Genomic DNA, 17,302 nt, shown 5'->3' with positions numbered 1-17,302 from the left:
ATTTAAAAAACATTGCAGGTAACCTGGATGAAGAGGATGGAGAGGGTCTGAACTAGGTTTATTCTGGACATCAAATCAGTGATGAATGGTCCTGTTTACAAAGTGCTAACTGAATGAAAGAGAAGTGTGTTTATTTAAATTAAGTTGATTGTAAGAAAAAGATGATGCAAATGCAGAATTTACGAGAAAGTATAAGTGAAAAATGTGCAATGTTAGTGCTGGTGTTGTATGTGACACATTTATGTGCAAATAAAATAATGTTAATACATTTGAAAAAAAAGCAATTGGAACTTAATTGCTCAGTTCTCATCTGAGTTAAAAGAGGAAATGGGAAAGAAAAATATTGACCCTATTTAGCATTTTAATATCAAAATGATTCCAGACTGGAAAAAAACTTTTTTTTTGTGGATTGTACACTGAATGATAATCGAGCAAAAAATGTAAACTCTTAAACAGCACCAGAGACGGCCTCGTGTCACTGTGAATACATATGAGTCTAAAGTTGTGCCTCCCCATAAACATAATTTGGCACCTCACCGCCGTACAACACAGCACCTGTATTGGTCACGATGTTTTTCTTACAGTTCTGATTCACTCTGACATTGTTTATGTTTGCTCATGTAAAAAAAAATGATACTCCAAAGATTTTTTTGCTCAAACTTTATTCATCATTAAAACTGTAAACTTCCAAATAAGGTTGGCAGGGTCGCCGGTTTGGGGTGGGGCTTGTAGCCGATTCGCTCATTGATAAGCTCTGCCCTTGATGTGGCTGTAGAGGACGATGCGGAGGCAGAGGCTCCACCCCCAATGACATCAACACCAATTACAGAGCCCCCACCCACTCCACCTCCCGACTCTGCCTCCTCTCGCTGACGTTTTCTGGCCTAAAGAAAAAGAAAACCTGATAATGTCCTGTTTGCAGTTTACTTCCTTTAAAGTCTCAGATGTTACTGATTGTTATTCATTCTCATTGACTGTTACTGATTGATTGGTACTAAAGTGAGAAGACCTCGAGCTCCTTCTTGACGCTCTCGAACTCCTCAGTGTCGTCGATCTTAAGCTCTAGACGAGTCGGTTTCCTCCTCAACATTTTCAGTTTGTGTCCACGCTGAAAGCAGATGATCAATATATCGATTGAGTAATCAGATTACAACAGAGTATCTGTTTGCTTTTTGACATCCTAACTGATGAAAATGATTCACCTCCAAGCTCAATGTTCTATAAAACTGATGAATATGATTTACTGCACACATTTCCTGAACCTTTTCAAAATAAAATATCACACGCTTCTATTGAAGTCACCCCTCCTGTTTCCAGATGCTTTTGTGACCAAAAGATTTCCAATGTGTGGGACTAATAAAGGTTTATCTTATGTTATGTTATGTTATCTTTACAGCCTCTAAAGTTGATGGTGGCACAAAAAGAAACAAGTTGTTGTGCTTTTACTGTGAATATCATGAGGCCATAGCAGCCGCCTGTAATTTCAAAATAAAACCTTAGAAGACCACAACTCCTGTTGTCATGATGATGCCTATATTGAGCAGGATGACTTCAAAAGTTTTCAGAGGAAGGAGAAAAGTCAAGTGATGAAGGTTAAAGGATCAATAAATCATTTATTTCTGCTCAGACACAGAAGCTTTAATTTATTCTGAAATCTGATAAATAACAGCAATCAGTTTCAGTTCTCGTTTCCATCAGATCAATAATTAGGATCGATCAGATCTAAAAAATGTTTCCTGATATTTGTTATCAGAATCACTGATCACACTGTTTGATGTCTGTGTTTGATCCTGATGATGAACGTATTGATATAAAGCCACAGCAGGAGTCCAGGTAACTTATCACCACGGCAACACTGACTCCTGAAGTCTCCTCCTGATTATTGACGTCAGGGTAACCGAGAGATACCCGGGGTATGGGCCTCAGGGCGGAGCTCAGGGCATCCAGCTGCTTCTAAAGCAATAGAAACTAAACTACACCTGCCGTTCAGACAGGAACCAGTAGCATGATCTGCTCTCAGATTGGTCAGTCAAATGAGTGTGGATGGTACTATGGGTCTGCTGTTGTGATGGCAGCAGAAGGAAACACCAGAAAAGAACCAGCAGCCTGAAAAACTGTGAAAAACCATGAGAACACCTATTCCTGCACATTAGTCACTTCGTGATTCAATGATCAATTGGAGCAATATCTCCTGCGACTGATCACCACTCAGTCATTAGCTCGCTTGCTTTTCTAAAGGATGCCCTGAAGGTTATAAAGACACCTTTAAAGGTCTCATCTGACTGGCTGCTGACATACCTTGGCTATAACAGTCTCACCTCTGACCCCTGACCTTTCCGCTCCTTAAGTCGCCACTCATGCGCACTGTGCGCACGCAGATGGATTTCACAGAAGCTAAGCTAAACTAAACTAAACTAAGCTAAGCTGCGCTAAAGTGAAGTCGCAGTGACGTTACAGTGACCGGTAACGGACAGTCCTCGCGGATACCCTCAGTGTGAACAGGTGTGCAGGTACCTGATATACGAGTTGTAATGCTCTTTCCCGCCGTTTCTCTCTCTGTTTATTTTCTGCAGCTGCTGTGTCCACCGGAAGTATGCAACCTCTGAGCCGGAGACACTTCAGAACTTCCGGGTCACGAAGCTCCGCGTAGGCGCGTTGTTCGTTTCCTCCGGTAAGTATGTCTCATTCAGCGGTTTAACGGCACTCTGAGCCGCTGCGTTCAACTGCACAGGTGAGGCAAACGTCCAAGCGTAGATCAGCCGTACTCTGCTCTACCCCCTCATCCGTTAGCTCGTACTCCGGCGTGTTACCGCCACTCAGCCCTCGAAGAGGCTCCGGGATCGCGCTGACTCCGCTGACTGCACAGCTTTACCTGAAACACTCACAGGTGAGAAACAGTGAGGAGTTACCGATTACTGATCGGTGCAGAGCTGCAGGAGGAGGCTTAGAGGTCTGAACTACGAATCTCTGTTTTCGTTATCATTGACCCTAACACGGGGACGGGGTCAGAGGTCACCTAGAGCGGCGCCTGTAAACATGTCCGCGGTGTTGAAACTCTAAAGTTCAGAGGATGGACTACAAATACAATTTGAATTCAACACAGCATGTTCTCAGCCTGATTCTGCGAAGGCCTTTGTTGTGCCAGGTCAGCTGCCTGTTAAAAAAAACCCAGCGTGGAGTTTTAAAGAACAAAGATTCAGGCTCAGATGTACTGATGGTGGTTAAAAGTCTGCTGGATTTACTGAAGATGCCTTAAACGTTGAAAGAGGCGCAACTCTGGTACACAGTGTACTACAACTGGATGAATATTCACAAGCTAAAACTTAGTGAGCAGCTCATAGAGATCTTAATGTTTAGAGTGTTTATGTAAATCTGTTCTTCATGCAGTAACAACTCAACAGGAGGTAGTTCTCCAGCAGTCTGATGTTCAGAGTTCAGCTGTGAGTTTATCAGCTTCTGTTAAAAACTATGAATATATCAGCAGCTTATGGATGAAATGGAAAAGTTATGATGAACATTTTCATGCTCTGCTCCACTTTGGTTTTTATATGATTGTTTTCATGAACAGTCAGATAAGTCTGTCGCTCCTTCCCTTTCATAAAGGATGCTCCAGTGTCTCATCTGTTCAGTAAAGGAAGCATTGAAGCTCCTTTCATTGGTGTTTGGAACAGCTCTGAGTGTGGCCATCACACAGATCCTTGTGGGTCGTGAGACGTGGACTCTTAACATAATTTAATCCAGAAACGTTAACACAGTGTTTTTCTCTCAGTTGACTTGACCTGACGTCAGCAGGGACAGCGCAGGTGTTTTAAGCCCTTTTCCCATTAGTACTCGCCACGGTTTCAAGGGTTTTCCATCAGGTCATAGTACCTGGTACCAGGTACTTTTATAATACCTGCTGGGCTGGGGTTCCAAGCAGGTACTTAAATGTGACGTCGTCAAACTGCATGCCACTGATTGGCTGCTCAGTGGTGCCACTCGATGAGTCATGAAAGCGTCTTGTTCATGAAATCAAAAACGCCATTATTGAAACCAGGCAACGAAATGAAATGGCTACAAAAAACAATGCCCCGTTCCCTGAGTCTAATTGAAAGCCACAGACCGAGCAGCAGGTATATCGTCGCCTCCATGTCCACCTTTGTTGTAGCATTCGTGTTGGTTATTAATTACTTCACAGGAAACTCGGCGTCGTTGCTGTGACGACGATCACACAGATCAGGTGGTACTCGATTGTTATGGAAAACCAGTCGTACTAATGGAAAAGGGGCTTTAGGCTCAGATATTGATGCTTAGAAAAGAATAAAACTGAGTGTTTACAAACCGGATTCCAAAAAAGTTGGGACACTAAACAAATTGTGAATAAAAAGTGAATGCAATGATGTGGAGATGGCAAATGTCAATATTCCATTCAGAAGAGAACGTAGGTGACAGATCAAAAGTTTAATCCAAGAAAATGTATCAGTTTAAAGGAAAAATATGTTGATTCAAAATTTCACGGTGTCAACAAATCCCCAAAAAGTTGGGACAAGTAGCAATAAGAGGCTGGAAAAAGTAAATTTGAGCATAATGAAGAGCTGGAAGACCAATTAACACTAATTAGGTTAATTGGCAACATGATTGGGTATAAAAAGAGCTTCTCAGAGTGGCAGTGTCTCTCAGAAGCCAAGATGGGTAGAGGATCACCAATTCCCACAATGTTGCGCAGAAACCCAAGTTGTTATCAACGCTCAGTTCAGAAGCCTGCGTCTCTGATGGTATGGGGTTGCATGAGTGCGTGTGGCATGGGCAGCTTGCATGTCTGGAAAGGCACCATCAATGCAGAAAAATATATTCAGGTTCTAGAACAACATATGCTCCCATCCAGACGTCATCTCTTTCAGGGAAGACCCTGCATTTTTCAACAAGATAATGCCAGACCACATTCTGCATCAATCACAACATCATGGCTGCGTAGGAGAAGGATCCGGGTACTGAAATGGCCAGTCTGCAGTCCAGATCTTTCACCTATAGAGAACATTTGACGCATCATAAAGAGGAAAGTGCGACAAAGAAGGCCCAAGATGATTGAACAGTTAGAGGCCTGTATTAGACACGAATGGGAGAGCATTCCTATTGCTAAACTTGAGAAACTGGTCTCCTCGGTCCCCAGACGGGAGATGCCACACAGTGGTGAAAATGGCCTTGTCCCAACTTTTTTGGGATTTGTTGACACCAAGACATTTTGAATCACCATATTTTTCCCTTCAGATGATAAATTTTCTCAGTTTCAACTTTTGTTCCGTGATTTATGTTCTATTCTGAATAAAATGTTGACATTTGCCATCTCCACATCATTGCATTCAGTTTTTATTCACAATTTGTTTAGTGTCCCAACTTTTTTGGAATCCGGTTTGTACTACTGACGATCAGGGAAAAACACCCTGCAACTCTCCCTGCAGAGCTCCGAGGGATCATCCAGGAATAGTGATTGGTCAGTAGGTGTGATTTCATACCTGTTGATCTCTAACCTGGGGTAAATCCCATCAGTTACAACAGTGAGTTGCATGAGGAGGAAGTCTCCGACCTTAATAGTACAGAAACCCAGCATAACCTGAAGTTACCTGGATGAGAGGAAATCCATGCCTCAGGTGCAACACCTGTCTGTGACCCACACCTGCAGGTCAGTGAGGTGGAGCTCTGTGGTGAGATTAACATGTCAGCAGGTGTATTAAGATCATTTCACCATTGTAACAGATGCTGATCATTGTGAGCGTGTCATTCTGTCTGACCGACAGCAGCAAGTGAAGCTGAGCAGGAACTTACAGCAGCTCAAAAACGAAGTTCAAAATAAAGGTGTTAAAGTTTAGTATGAATTGTGTCTGATTCACATTGCTGATTGATCACTTATTACTGATCAGGGTGATTGTTTGAGTTTCAGCCATTCTGCTGCTGCTCATTATATCAATAATGTTTTTTCTTCTGAGCAGTTTTTCTTTTTGTCATTAAAAATGTCACCTGTATCTTCCTCATGTGTTTTTGTTGTTTCTCCGGAAAAAAGAAGTCAATATGTCCGATGAGGAGGATGTGGCTCCGGCCGTGAAGAAGAGCAGAGTTTTCTATGGAAGCCTGGAGGAGAAAGAGCGGGAGCGTCTGAGCGCTAATGTGGCGAGCAGCACAGCAACAGGAAGCGATGCAGTCAGGGTGGGAATTGAGGCGGGAAACATCAACATCTCATCAGGTTAGCTGTTTGTTCACCATTTCTCTGATAACATGTCTCTTAAAAAACATTAGAAAAACCTCCACCCTCTGCTGACCACAGTGCCGAAAGTCAAGGCTCTGATTGATCATGTGATCAATAACATCTGCCCAATCAGATCTGTGATTAATTGAGAGCAGGAAGTTGGTTAACTCTGTTTCCCATGATGCCCTGCAGGGGAGACTCTGGAGATTGAAGAGCGGGTCAGTGAGCGGCAGCAGGAAGCGCTTGCTGAGTTTGAGCGACGGCGACGAGCCCGACAGATCACCGTGTCCACTGATGACGCTGAGGTGAAAGCTGGCCTCCGTGCGCTCGGGGAGCCAATCACGTTGTTTGGAGAGGGACCAGCTGACCGCCGCGAAAGGTGGGGCAAAATAACACTCTCAGCAGTCATCTTGGAAACATTTTAGGGCAGTAATTAAAAAAAAAAAAAAACCCTGTCAAACTTTATCAGTGTGATAGGAAGGAAGCAGGAAGCAAACAGGAAGTAAAAGTGTATGCATATGTGTGTGTATGTCTTCAGGCTGCGCAGCGTGCTGTCCGTGGTCGGTCCAGATGCTCTGAAGAAATCCAGGAAGGACGAAGAGCGAGCGAAGAGGTCGCAGGATGAGGTCAGCTGACCTGGACTGTGGGTGGGGCTTCAGAACACCTGGTCGCATGATCTAAACATTTTCTCTCTGACCAATCACAGTGCCAGCAGACATGGTACCACGAAGGCTCCCCCTCCCTAAAGGATGCTCGGCTCTGGTTGGCCAGATATTCTCTTCCCCGGTGAGTCATCATCAAAGCGTGAGAGGAGGAGGAGCAAAGAGAACCACTGAGTGCACCGCTTCTTCCAGACTCCTCTCACAGTTACTAGGCAGGGCACCACACTGAGTCCTTACAGAAGGATAAAAGCGCTAAAAATCCCTCCGTCTCAAACCCGCCTGATGAATACATAAACATCCACGTTAACCTTCACCACTGAACGCTGTCTTTTATGTTTCATGTGCAGCCATGTCACCATGACAACCAATAACCAATCGGTAATATTAAATTTAGTCTTTCCACATGCTCGGGTAAAAGAAGAAATGTAAGCAGCAGAGTAACCGAGCTTGGGTTTCCCCTTTAAATCTAAAGTAAAACTGTCAAATAATTGTTGAACACGCTCACGGACTCAGAGAAATTTCCTGCCAGGATGTCGTGTGTGGGTCGATTCATTTCGTTCCATCATTTTCTTTTGCTTATCCGGGATCCAGTTACAGGGACAGGGAGGTGTTTCCAGACCAGCTCAGAGATGTAATCTTTCCAGCATGTCCTGGTTCCGCCCTCAGAGGGGCGGTTTTATTTATATAGTGCCAAATCACAACGGGCACCTTATAAACAGTACCTTTGCACAATGACTGAAACTGGAACCACTGACGAACAATGTGAGGTCTGTTCCTTGATCATCAATATGCAAATTGTCATGACCATTGATCAAAGACTATTGATCATTGATGACCATTCATCAATGGCCATGAGTAGTATTTACAGAGAGTTGCAGAATGGCTGCAATCACAGCATTTTAAGATGGGGAAAGATGTACCCTTAGGCCCCGTCCTTGATTTAGAGATGGTCTTTCGCTTTTCGTAAATGGCCTCCTTGACTTCCCACGCAAACCAGCGTTCCTCCCTGTCCAGGATGTGTACGTCCTTATCATTAAAAGAGTGTCCACTGGCCTGTAGGTGTAAATAGACTGCGGAGTCCTGCAGCGTTTAGGTGCCTTCCCAGCTTTGACAAAAGTCCAGCTGGGATAACCACATTTACTCAGGGCCTTCTTGATGTGATGTTCTTCTGCTTCTCTGGCTACTGTATCTGTGGGGATGGTGTGTCGTCCTGATGACACCCAACATTGGTTTACGGTATACATCAGCTTTTAAATTTCCTCATTACTGATGGAAATCTCAGAGTCTAACAAGGCTAACCTGCCACTTTTCATATCCATCCGTCCATCCATTTCCTTCCGCTTATCCGGGGCCGCAGCCCAAGCAGAGAAGCCCAGACCTCCCTCTCCCCAGCCACCTCCTCCAGCTTATCTGGGGGAACACCAAGGCGTTCCCAGGCCAGCCGAGAGATATAATCTCTCCAGCGTGTCCTGGGTCTGCCCCGGGGCCTCCCCCCGGTGGGACGTGCCCGGAAAACCTCGCCCAGGAGGCATCCTTGTCAGATGCCCAAACCACCTCAACTGGCTCCTTTCGATGTGGAGGAGCAGCAGCTCTACTCTGAATTGGTGACATATCCTTTTCATATCCTCCCTGGTAAATTCGATGTGTTAGTCCACAGAGTTAATGTGAATTCAATCAGGTGTGATGGCCACAATGGTTGAAACTGGGGAACCCATGGCACACCCATGTTTCTGCCTGTAGTACTGACCCTTGTATGTGAAATAGGTGGAATTAAATCACATCCAGTTCTGGATGTTCAGAGCTGCTTACCAGCGGGTTGAGGATCGATGCCAGAAACTTTGAGATGTTATAGGTGACCGAGTTGATCATAAAGACAATTGATCTTAAAGGTACACTCTGTTACGTATCTTCGGTAAACCATACAGACTTGGTGTAGATTCCCCTGGGTATAGCCTTTGGTATGAGGTCCGGTCAATAGCATTGTCTTTTTCTAACTACTTCATACAATCCATCACCCTCTTCCTGTAACCACTTCCTTGGTCTCATTTCAGGGGCTCCTAAGTATTTTCATCACTGAGCACTGACAAAATGTTCTCATCATAGTCTTTATGGTTTAACAAAACTGTGAACCCACCCTTGTCTGCCAGAAGGATGATAATGTTGTTGTCATTACTAAGTGATGTGAGTGCCTTCCTCTCCTCCATGCTGATGTTGGATGCTGTGGGCTTTGCATTGCTGAAACATTCATCGGCAGTTGCTATGTTGTAGTTTTGAATCGCTGTTTCTGTGGCTGCGATCAGTTCCACTAGTGGGATTTTGTCTTGGTGTCACAACAAAGTTCAACCCTTAATGCAATGATATTTTTCTCTGCTTGGGCGAGTTGTCTGTCAGACAAATTTTTCACCCACTTGTCCCTGTGCTTGGTGTGGCATCCTTCTCTCTTCTCGCTGGTGAGGACTCTCCCTGGGTATCTCCTGACTCTCTCCATAATTTGCTGTGGTTTTTGACGTGCAGCAAGTAATTCAAACTTCCTTTGCTGCCTAGTCTTAGACTTTTCATGCTGTACTAGACCATCTTACAATGCTGTGATTGCAGCCATTCCCCAGCTCTCTGTGAATGGTACTCTTGGCCATTGATCAATGGTCATGACAATTTGCATATTAATGATCGAGAAACTAAATACAATACAAATAAAAAAAAAAAAAAAAAATAACAAATTTTATTTGTCACATACACAGTACAACATATTGAACATGTAGTGAAATGCTTGTGTCTGAACTGTGGACAGGCTGCAGACGTAGCCGCGGCATTCCAGGGCTTGGTTTTTTTTAGCATGGAGGGTGTAGCCAGGACCCTTACTGGATACCGGGTGGGAATCAAACTTGCGACTCCCGCTCTGAAGTTGTGTAGTCTTACCACTTCACTATTCAGCTATGAAAATGACCTCACAGTTCATTCAGTGGGCTAGTTTCAGTCATTGTGCAAGTGTACTGCTTATAAGGTTGGGGAAACCTGCAGTTAGCTGAGACTGAAGAAATCATTGGATGACTATATATTTCTCCCACTACAAACGCTACGTCCAGATGAACAGAATAATTTTGGGGGGATATACTTACCTAGATAATTGAGCATGCATCAAGACAACTTCCTGTTTACTAACTTATCCTCAGAGGCGGGCACACGGCTCTCGCCGTCAGACATGGCTGGGCTCCCCTAGTTTTAAACACACAGTTTTGCTATGGCAATAATATCCCTGTTGCAGGAATTCATACCGTATTATTGTGGACGAAAACAGTCTTCACTTGTACAGAAACGCGTTTGGCTCCTTAGACTTTCCATACATAGAATCGCACACTGCCATCTTAAAGTATTTGAGACTTTGTAAACGAGCTGCCAGGATCCGTCAAGAAGAAATAATAAAAATATCATGTCAGTTGGTTGATTCTCACTGGCTATAGCTCCTTATCTCTGTGATTGGTCCATCAGAGCAATGAGGCGCCTGGAGGCTGCACGCGCTCAGAAGGAAGTTACCGAGGCAACCAAAACAATCCGACAACAAGAGCTGCACAAGAGCCTGAGGGTAAGTCAGTTTTATTAACTGCAGATAGCAGCACGCCAAAAAAAACACATCACTGTGAGTGTCACAACAGATGTTCTCGTTCTCACTGAGCATGAGCAGCACTAACCCGCCCCCCCTTCTGCTTCTTCAGAATCTGAACAACTTCTGCAGTCAGATTGGGGACGATCGACCAATCAGCTTCTGCCACTTCAGCCCCGATTCCAAAATGCTGGCTACAGCCTCCTGGTAACAAGCACCACCCACTGCTAGGATAAAATGCATACAGTTAGCATTAGCATGAGCGAATGTTAGCTTATCTAACTGCTGTATTGAAGCTAATACTAATGTGCTAACACTTCCAGGAGCGGTCTGTGTAAGCTATGGTCCGTCCCCGACTGCAACCTGATTCGGACACTCAGAGGTGGGCAGTGGTTAATATTTGTTTTTGTTAGTTACATTGAAATCTATATGTTGATTAGTTATAGTTCATTAGTTAGAGGTTTCAGATTTATTACCAAAGAAATGTCAGCTATTATATGATCAGTACATATACAATAATATTTTAAAGGGCTTGCAATAAAATAGTTGTGTGTGTCTTGTGTAGTGTAGTTGATTGTTTTGCATGTCAAAACAATGAGGTGACTGCTGAATGTCACAGTTGCTGCCAAAAAGACACCAAAGGCAGACTGCAGTGTAAACGTGGTCTCCAGGTGGAAAACAGGAGTGATACGCCTCCTGCTGTCAAGCCTGCTGGTAACAGGCTTGTAATATGCTCCTCTGTCCTATAGTGGAAGAAGCTATTTTCTGGAGTGGTACAAACAATTTGTATCATCTGTTACATCTCCTCACGGGCAGGAGGGAATAACACAACTCCTCCGGAAACTCGGTACAAGTGTTAAGAAAAAGGTTTAATGGCAGCGCTCTCACAAAATAAATAACCAAAATTCAAACAACAAATGTGGGGGAGAAAGGGACAGTTAGGTTGTGCCAAAAAAACACCAAAAGACAAAACCAAAACCTGGCTGAGCTATTATCCTAGAAAACAAAAACAGAAAGACCCTAAACCTCAACTCAAAACAAGCTCAAAATTACATGGGTGGCACCAACCTACTTACCTAGTGTTTCTAACAAAAAGACTCTTCGTGAGTAAGTGTATGGGGTCCCCAAACTTACCTAGTCCACTTTTACTCCCACCACAACCATCAAACAAAAGAAACACAGCAGAGGAGCTTTACACATGAGCCAAACAATTCTAAGGAGGGAAGAGAGCCACGCCCAGCCACAGGTGAGTCTCCTTATCAAGGTGTGCACTCCTGGTTTGTCCAATCAGGGTCTCCCTCCTCTAATTAGTTGGAGATCCCCAAATTGACATCAGCCTGCAGTCTGCGTACCTAAGGGAATGGCAAACAAAAGGAGAGGGAAAGAAAACATGCAGCCTGCAGACATGTAACAATCTTATTTTATGGAGAACACCTAGTTGTTCGGCTTTTGTTTTTTGTCTGATTTTTAGATCAATTGTGTTAATACAGTATGTCAAAATGAACAAATAGCTGTTAAACATGTGAGGTTGTGCTGAAAACAATGATACCAAACAAGGGAAGGTAAACAGTTTTTAAATGTGAAATCAAAATGTAGTCAAAAACGCTGGACCCCAGAGGGTTAAATAATAACTGATCAATACTTTGATCACCTGTGAATCATTTGTCTGAGGATCCACCCTTTTGTGTTCTGCTCTTTGATTGGCTTAAGGTCACAACACCAATGTGGGCGCCGTCGTCTTCCGCCCCCAGGTCGGAGTTTCTCTTAGCCAATCAGATGTCAGCTTGGCCTCGTGTGCCGCTGATGGCACAGTGAAGCTGTGGAACCTGGAAAGGTGAGGGCAAGGGGCAGGTAACTGGGGGCGGGGTCTGATTCATATCCTATTGGTAATTAATGGCTTTGTGTCTCTGGTTGCTGTAGTGATGAGCCAGTGGCAGACATTGAAGGTCACAGCGAGCGAGTTTCTCGGGTGTCTTGGCATCCATCAGGACGGTTCCTGGGAACAACCTGGTAAAGTAGAAATTACTCAGAATAATCAGATTACTCATGTTTTCATTCTTACTGTAATGAGTCAAAATACCTGTGTAACGTGTAGAGACAGAGCATGCTCAAACACTGAGCATCACCTACTTTTTCTTAAAAAAATTTCCATTTTACTTTGAAAGTTTTACTTCAAGTTCACAACAGAAGTATATTTTTCCGTGTGTGATGTATTTCCTGTCCGTGCGGAGTGCAGCTACGATTACTCGTGGCGTCTCTGGGATCTGGAGGTTCAGGAGGAAATCCTCCATCAGGAAGGTCACAGCAAAGGTGTCCACGACCTGACCTTTCACCCTGATGGTTCTCTGGCTGCTACAGGGTAAACAAACGCTACAATATCATCTAGCACATCTCGGCACGTCTCTGTAACTAACAAATCAGCTCTGTCTGTGGTCCAATCAGAGGCCTGGATGCGTTTGGCAGGGTGTGGGACCTCCGGACGGGACGCTGCGTGGTGTTCCTCGAGGGTCACCTGAAGGAGATCTACAGCCTGCACTTTTCCCCCAACGGGTCAGCCAATCACAAAGCATCACACAAAACACACAGCCAATCAGAGACTACCACATTAAAACTCACCTGACGAATCCCAGCTCCAGCATGGAGAGAAATTATCTATAATCAATAATCGGGATTCTGCAGGAAGCGAAGAGATTGTTATTGTTTTTGTTGTAAACATGTTAAAATGATAAATTTCACGGTTTGATCAGAATTAACAACTTCATCCATGTTTCTCCTCTCAGGTATCATCTGGCAACAGGAAGTGGAGACAACACCTGTAAGGTCTGGGAGCTGAGAAACCGGAAGTGTCTTTACACAGTCCCCGCCCACCAGAACCTGCTGTCTGCCGTCCGCTTTCAACGTAAAAAACTTTATTGTTCAACAAAACTAAATATTACTGACCTTGCTTCCTGTTAATGTGAATTTACTTCCTGTGTTTGCAGCTACAGACGGGCACTTCCTTTTAACGGGTGCGTACGACAACACGGCGAAGGTCTGGAGTCATCCGGGTTGGATGCCGCTGAAGACACTTGCCGGGCACGAGGGCAAGGTACGAGCGCTATGCTTTGATTGGTCCCTTCGGGCGTTCCTAATTGCTGGCGATCTCTGACCTGTTTGTGTTTTCAGGTGATGGGCGTCGACATGTCACCTGATGGGAAACTCATCGCCACCTGTTCCTACGATCGGACCTTCAAACTGTGGCTGTCGGAGTGATGTCATTAGTGAAATTATGAGTTATATCATCCTGATAGTAATCTACTGTTTTTATTTTTCAGTAAAATATTTTGTTTTCAGTTTTTGGAATTAAAAAAAAAAAAAAAGTCATTTTAAAAAGTTTGAAGCTGATTCATTTTCATGAGCCCGGAGCTCTTTTATGTTTCACCTTTAAAGATGGTTTGTTCTGTTCAGTGTTTTATTTTACCTGTCTGATTTTAGATTATTTATTTTTTTACATTTTGACATACTATTTTAACACAGAGGACCTAACCTACAGGGAGTGCAGAATTATTAGGCAAGTTGTATTTTTGAGGAATAATTTTATTATTGAACAACAACCATGTTCTCAATGAACCCAAAACTCATTAATATCAAAGCTGAATGTTTTTGGAAGTAGTTTTTAGTTTTAGCTATTTTAGGGGATATCTGTGTGTGCAGGTGACTATTACTGTGCATAATTATTGGGCAACTTAACAAAAACAAATATATACCCATTTCAATTATTTATTTTTCCCAGTGAAACCAATATAACATCTCCACATTCACAAATATACATTTCTGACATTCAAAACCAAAACAAAAACAAATCAGCGACTAATATAGCCACCCTTTTTTGCAAGGACACTCAAAAGCCTGCCATCCATGGATTCTGTCAGTGTTTTGATCTGTTCACCATCAACATTGCGTGCAGCAGCAACCACAGCCTCCCAGACACTGTTCAGAGAGGTGTACTGTTTTCCCTCCTTGTAAATCTCACATTTGATGATGGACCACAGGTTCTCAATGGGGTTCAGATCAGGTGAACAAGGAGGCCATGTCATTAGTTTTTCTTCTTTTATACCCTTTCTTGCCAGCCACGCTGTGGAGTACTTGGACGCGTGTGATGGAGCATTGTCCTGCATGAAAATCATGTTTTTCTTGAAGGATGCAGACTTCTTCCTGTACCACTGCTTGAAGAAGGGGTCTTCCAGAAACTGGCAGTAGGACTGGGAGTTGAGCTTGACTCCATCCTCAACCCGAAAAGGCCCCACAAGCTCATCTTTGATGATACCAGCCCAAACCAGTACTCCACCTCCACCTTGCTGGCGTCTGAGTCGGACTGGAGCTCTCTGCCCTTTACCAATCCAGCCACGGGCCCATCCATCTGGCCCATCAAGACTCACTCTCATTTCATCAGTCCATAAAACCTTAGAAAAATCAGTCTTGAGATATTTCTTGGCCCAGTCTTGACGTTTCAGCTTGTGTCTCTTGTTCAGTGGTGGTCGTCTTTCAGCCTTTCTTACCTTGGCCATGTCTCTGTGTATTGCACACCTTGTGCTTTTGGGCACTCCAGTGATGTTGCAGCTCTGAAATATGGCCAAACTGGTGGCAAGTGGCATCTTGGCAGCTGCACGCTTGACTTTTCTCAGTTCATGGGCAGTTATTTTGCGCCTTGGTTTTTCCACACGCTTCTTGCGACCCTGTTGACTATTTTGAATGAAACGCTTGATTGTTCGATGATCACGCTTCAGAAGCTTTGCAATTTTAAGACTGCTGCATCCCTCTGCAAGATATCTCACTATTTTTGACTTTTCTGAGCCTGTCAAGTCCTTCTTTTGACCCATTTTGCCAAAGGAAAGGAAGTTGCCTAATAATTATGCACACCTGATATAGGGTGTTGATGTCATTAGACCACACCCCTTCTCATTACAGAGATGCACATCACCTAATATGCTTAATTGGTAGTAGGCTTTCGAGCCTATACAGCTTGGAGTAAGACAACATGCATGAAGAGGATGATGTGGACAAAATACTCATTTGCCTAATAATTCTGCACTCCCTGTATGTGTTAGCCGTGTGACAGACTGACGACCTGTCCAGGGTGCACCCTGCCTCTCACCCTAAGACTGGGATAGGCTTCAGCCCTCCGCGACCCTGAAAAAGGATAACCGTAAGAGAATGGATGGATGAAAAAGTTGTAGATCACTTCACTACAAAAACGTATTTTGGATTTTTTTTGACATGCACAGATAATTCCTTTAGTCAGTTAAACACAAAGGCAAACATACAATTTCTAAACATCAGTCCCTTTATTGTAAAAGAAAATGTAATTATGTTTTATTTGTTGACATTTGTAATCAACTGTTGTTACTTGTTGCTCTTGGGTGTCTTGAGAGTAACTAAATTCAGCAGAATGGCTGGTATTGGTTGACTCATAATGAGCTCATCAATGCTTGCCTGTTTTTTTAAATATAAAAACATATATGCAAGAAGACAAAAATAATAAACCACTTTTGTGTTGGTATTTATGGTTTAAAAACAAATCAAACTGGCAGGAATGCACTTAGTTCCCCAATTATCCTTATTCTGAATTGTCTTTGGATTCATCTTGTGTGGGTTTTCCATCACCTGTTCTATCATTTTCAGATGACCTGGCAATTTCTTCTTTTTTTGGCTGCTCCCTCTGAGGGTCTATACATTGGATCATCTGCCTCCATCTCACCCTGTCCCTTGCCTCCCCCTCTGTCACACCAACCCTCTCACATCCTCCTTCACTACATCCATGAACCTCCTCTGAGGTCTTTTCCGCCTGCCTGGCAACTCCATATTTAACCTTGTTTGTCCAATATATTCACTATCCCCCCTCTGCCTATGTCCATACCATCTCAGCCTTGCCTCTCCAACTTTGTCCCCAAACTGCTCAACATGAGCTGTCTCTCTGATGTACTCATTTCTAATCATGTCAATTCTGGTCTCTCCCAATGAAAATCTTAATATCTTCAGCTCTGCCACCTCTTGTCTTTTTGTTAGTGCCACTGTCTCCAAACCATACACCATAGCAAGTTTCACTGCCACCTTGTAAATCTTCCCTTTCACTTTTACTTCTATCCTTCTGTCACACATCACCCCTGACACGTGTCTCCATCCACTCCACCCTGCCTGCACTCTGTTCTTCACCTCTCTTGTGCACTGTCCGTTGCTTTGAAAGGTTAACCCAAGGTTCCTTAAACTCATTTACCTTCACTAACTCTGCTCCTTGCATATTTCAGATGAGCTGATCATCTGATGTAAAAGAATACAAAGTCATATTATGCTGAAACCATTGAAACTGAGCACAGTTCTTACCTCTCTTTACATGACATCCACTCACCTGTCTTTTCCTTGGCCATCTTCTGAATCATTCGTCTTAAATGTTCGTTTTTGTCTTTTAAATCATCTTTAGATTCATCTTCTTTTGTACCATCATCTTCAGATGATCTCCTAACCCCAACACTGAAGGACCTGTACAGCATTCGCTGTCTCAAGAGGGCACACAGCATTTTACGGGACTGCAGACACCCAGGACACTGAGTGTTTAAGCTGCTGCCGTCTGGCAGGAGATTCATGTTGCTGAGGTTGCGGACAAACTGACTCAAGGATAGTTTTTACAACAGGGCAATAGCCCTAATCAGCTGACCTGATTAGCTACCCCCTCAAACGTTTTGGGGGGCAATAATGTGTAATGAACATTCTTTAATTTATTATTCATACCTTTTTTGCACTTTTTATCCTTTTTAAAGTTTACTGTGTTGTGTTTAGTTGTGCCAG

General features: G+C 43.6%; 2 protein-coding genes across 4 annotated transcripts; one reads left to right on the top strand and one right to left on the bottom strand.

The window, feature by feature from the left end:
• Window positions 1-645: 645 nt before the first annotated feature.
• On the bottom strand, window positions 646-2,616 carry cdc26 (cell division cycle 26 homolog). 2 transcript variants are annotated; one of them, XM_031742026.2, is made up of 3 exons: window positions 2,515-2,616; window positions 1,010-1,108; window positions 646-884 (listed from the first exon to the last, which is right to left on the bottom strand). In XM_031742026.2, the coding sequence occupies exons 2-3, from the start codon at window positions 1,088-1,090 to the stop codon at window positions 672-674; spliced, it is 294 nt and encodes a 97-aa protein (XP_031597886.1). In that variant the 5' UTR covers window positions 1,091-1,108; window positions 2,515-2,616; the 3' UTR covers window positions 646-671. The 2 variants fall into 2 exon arrangements, with proteins under 2 accessions (XP_031597886.1, XP_039471442.1); XM_039615508.1 differs by lacking the exon at window positions 2,515-2,616 and adding an exon at window positions 2,319-2,483.
• prpf4 (PRP4 pre-mRNA processing factor 4 homolog (yeast)) lies at window positions 2,572-13,852 on the top strand. Of its 2 annotated transcripts, none has more exons than XM_031742012.2 (15): window positions 2,572-2,671; window positions 6,038-6,217; window positions 6,413-6,599; window positions 6,759-6,846; window positions 6,927-7,006; window positions 10,369-10,462; window positions 10,593-10,687; window positions 10,804-10,862; window positions 12,191-12,314; window positions 12,401-12,490; window positions 12,717-12,839; window positions 12,923-13,030; window positions 13,261-13,379; window positions 13,462-13,568; window positions 13,646-13,852. In XM_031742012.2, the coding sequence occupies exons 2-15, from the start codon at window positions 6,046-6,048 to the stop codon at window positions 13,730-13,732; spliced, it is 1,533 nt and encodes a 510-aa protein (XP_031597872.2). In that variant the 5' UTR covers window positions 2,572-2,671; window positions 6,038-6,045; the 3' UTR covers window positions 13,733-13,852. The 2 variants fall into 2 exon arrangements, with proteins under 2 accessions (XP_031597872.2, XP_031597855.2); XM_031741995.2 differs by lacking the exon at window positions 2,572-2,671 and adding an exon at window positions 2,749-2,887.
• The last annotated feature ends 3,450 nt before the right edge of the window (window positions 13,853-17,302 follow it).

Source organism: Oreochromis aureus, linkage group 7 (genome assembly GCF_013358895.1).
Source record: "Oreochromis aureus strain Israel breed Guangdong linkage group 7, ZZ_aureus, whole genome shotgun sequence".
NCBI classification, from domain to species: Eukaryota; Metazoa; Chordata; class Actinopteri; order Cichliformes; family Cichlidae; genus Oreochromis; species Oreochromis aureus.
Note: the sequence above shows the minus strand (reverse complement) of the source record. Positions and strands in the feature narration are given on the sequence as shown.

Excerpts from the sequence above, each read along its gene's own strand:
- cdc26 (XM_031742026.2), bottom strand. The coding sequence starts at position 1,090 with ATGTTGAGGAGGAAACCGACTCGTCTAGAGCTTAAGATCGACGACACT. Across the intron at positions 885-1,009 it reads GCGTCAAGAAGGAGCTCGAG|GCCAGAAAACGTCAGCGAGA; the intron begins GTCTTCTCACTT and ends CTTTTTCTTTAG.
- prpf4 (XM_031742012.2), top strand. The coding sequence starts at position 6,046 with ATGTCCGATGAGGAGGATGTGGCTCCGGCCGTGAAGAAGAGCAGAGTT. Across the intron at positions 7,007-10,368 it reads GCCAGATATTCTCTTCCCCG|AGCAATGAGGCGCCTGGAGG; the intron begins GTGAGTCATCAT and ends TTGGTCCATCAG. Across the intron at positions 12,840-12,922 it reads GGTTCTCTGGCTGCTACAGG|AGGCCTGGATGCGTTTGGCA; the intron begins GTAAACAAACGC and ends TGGTCCAATCAG.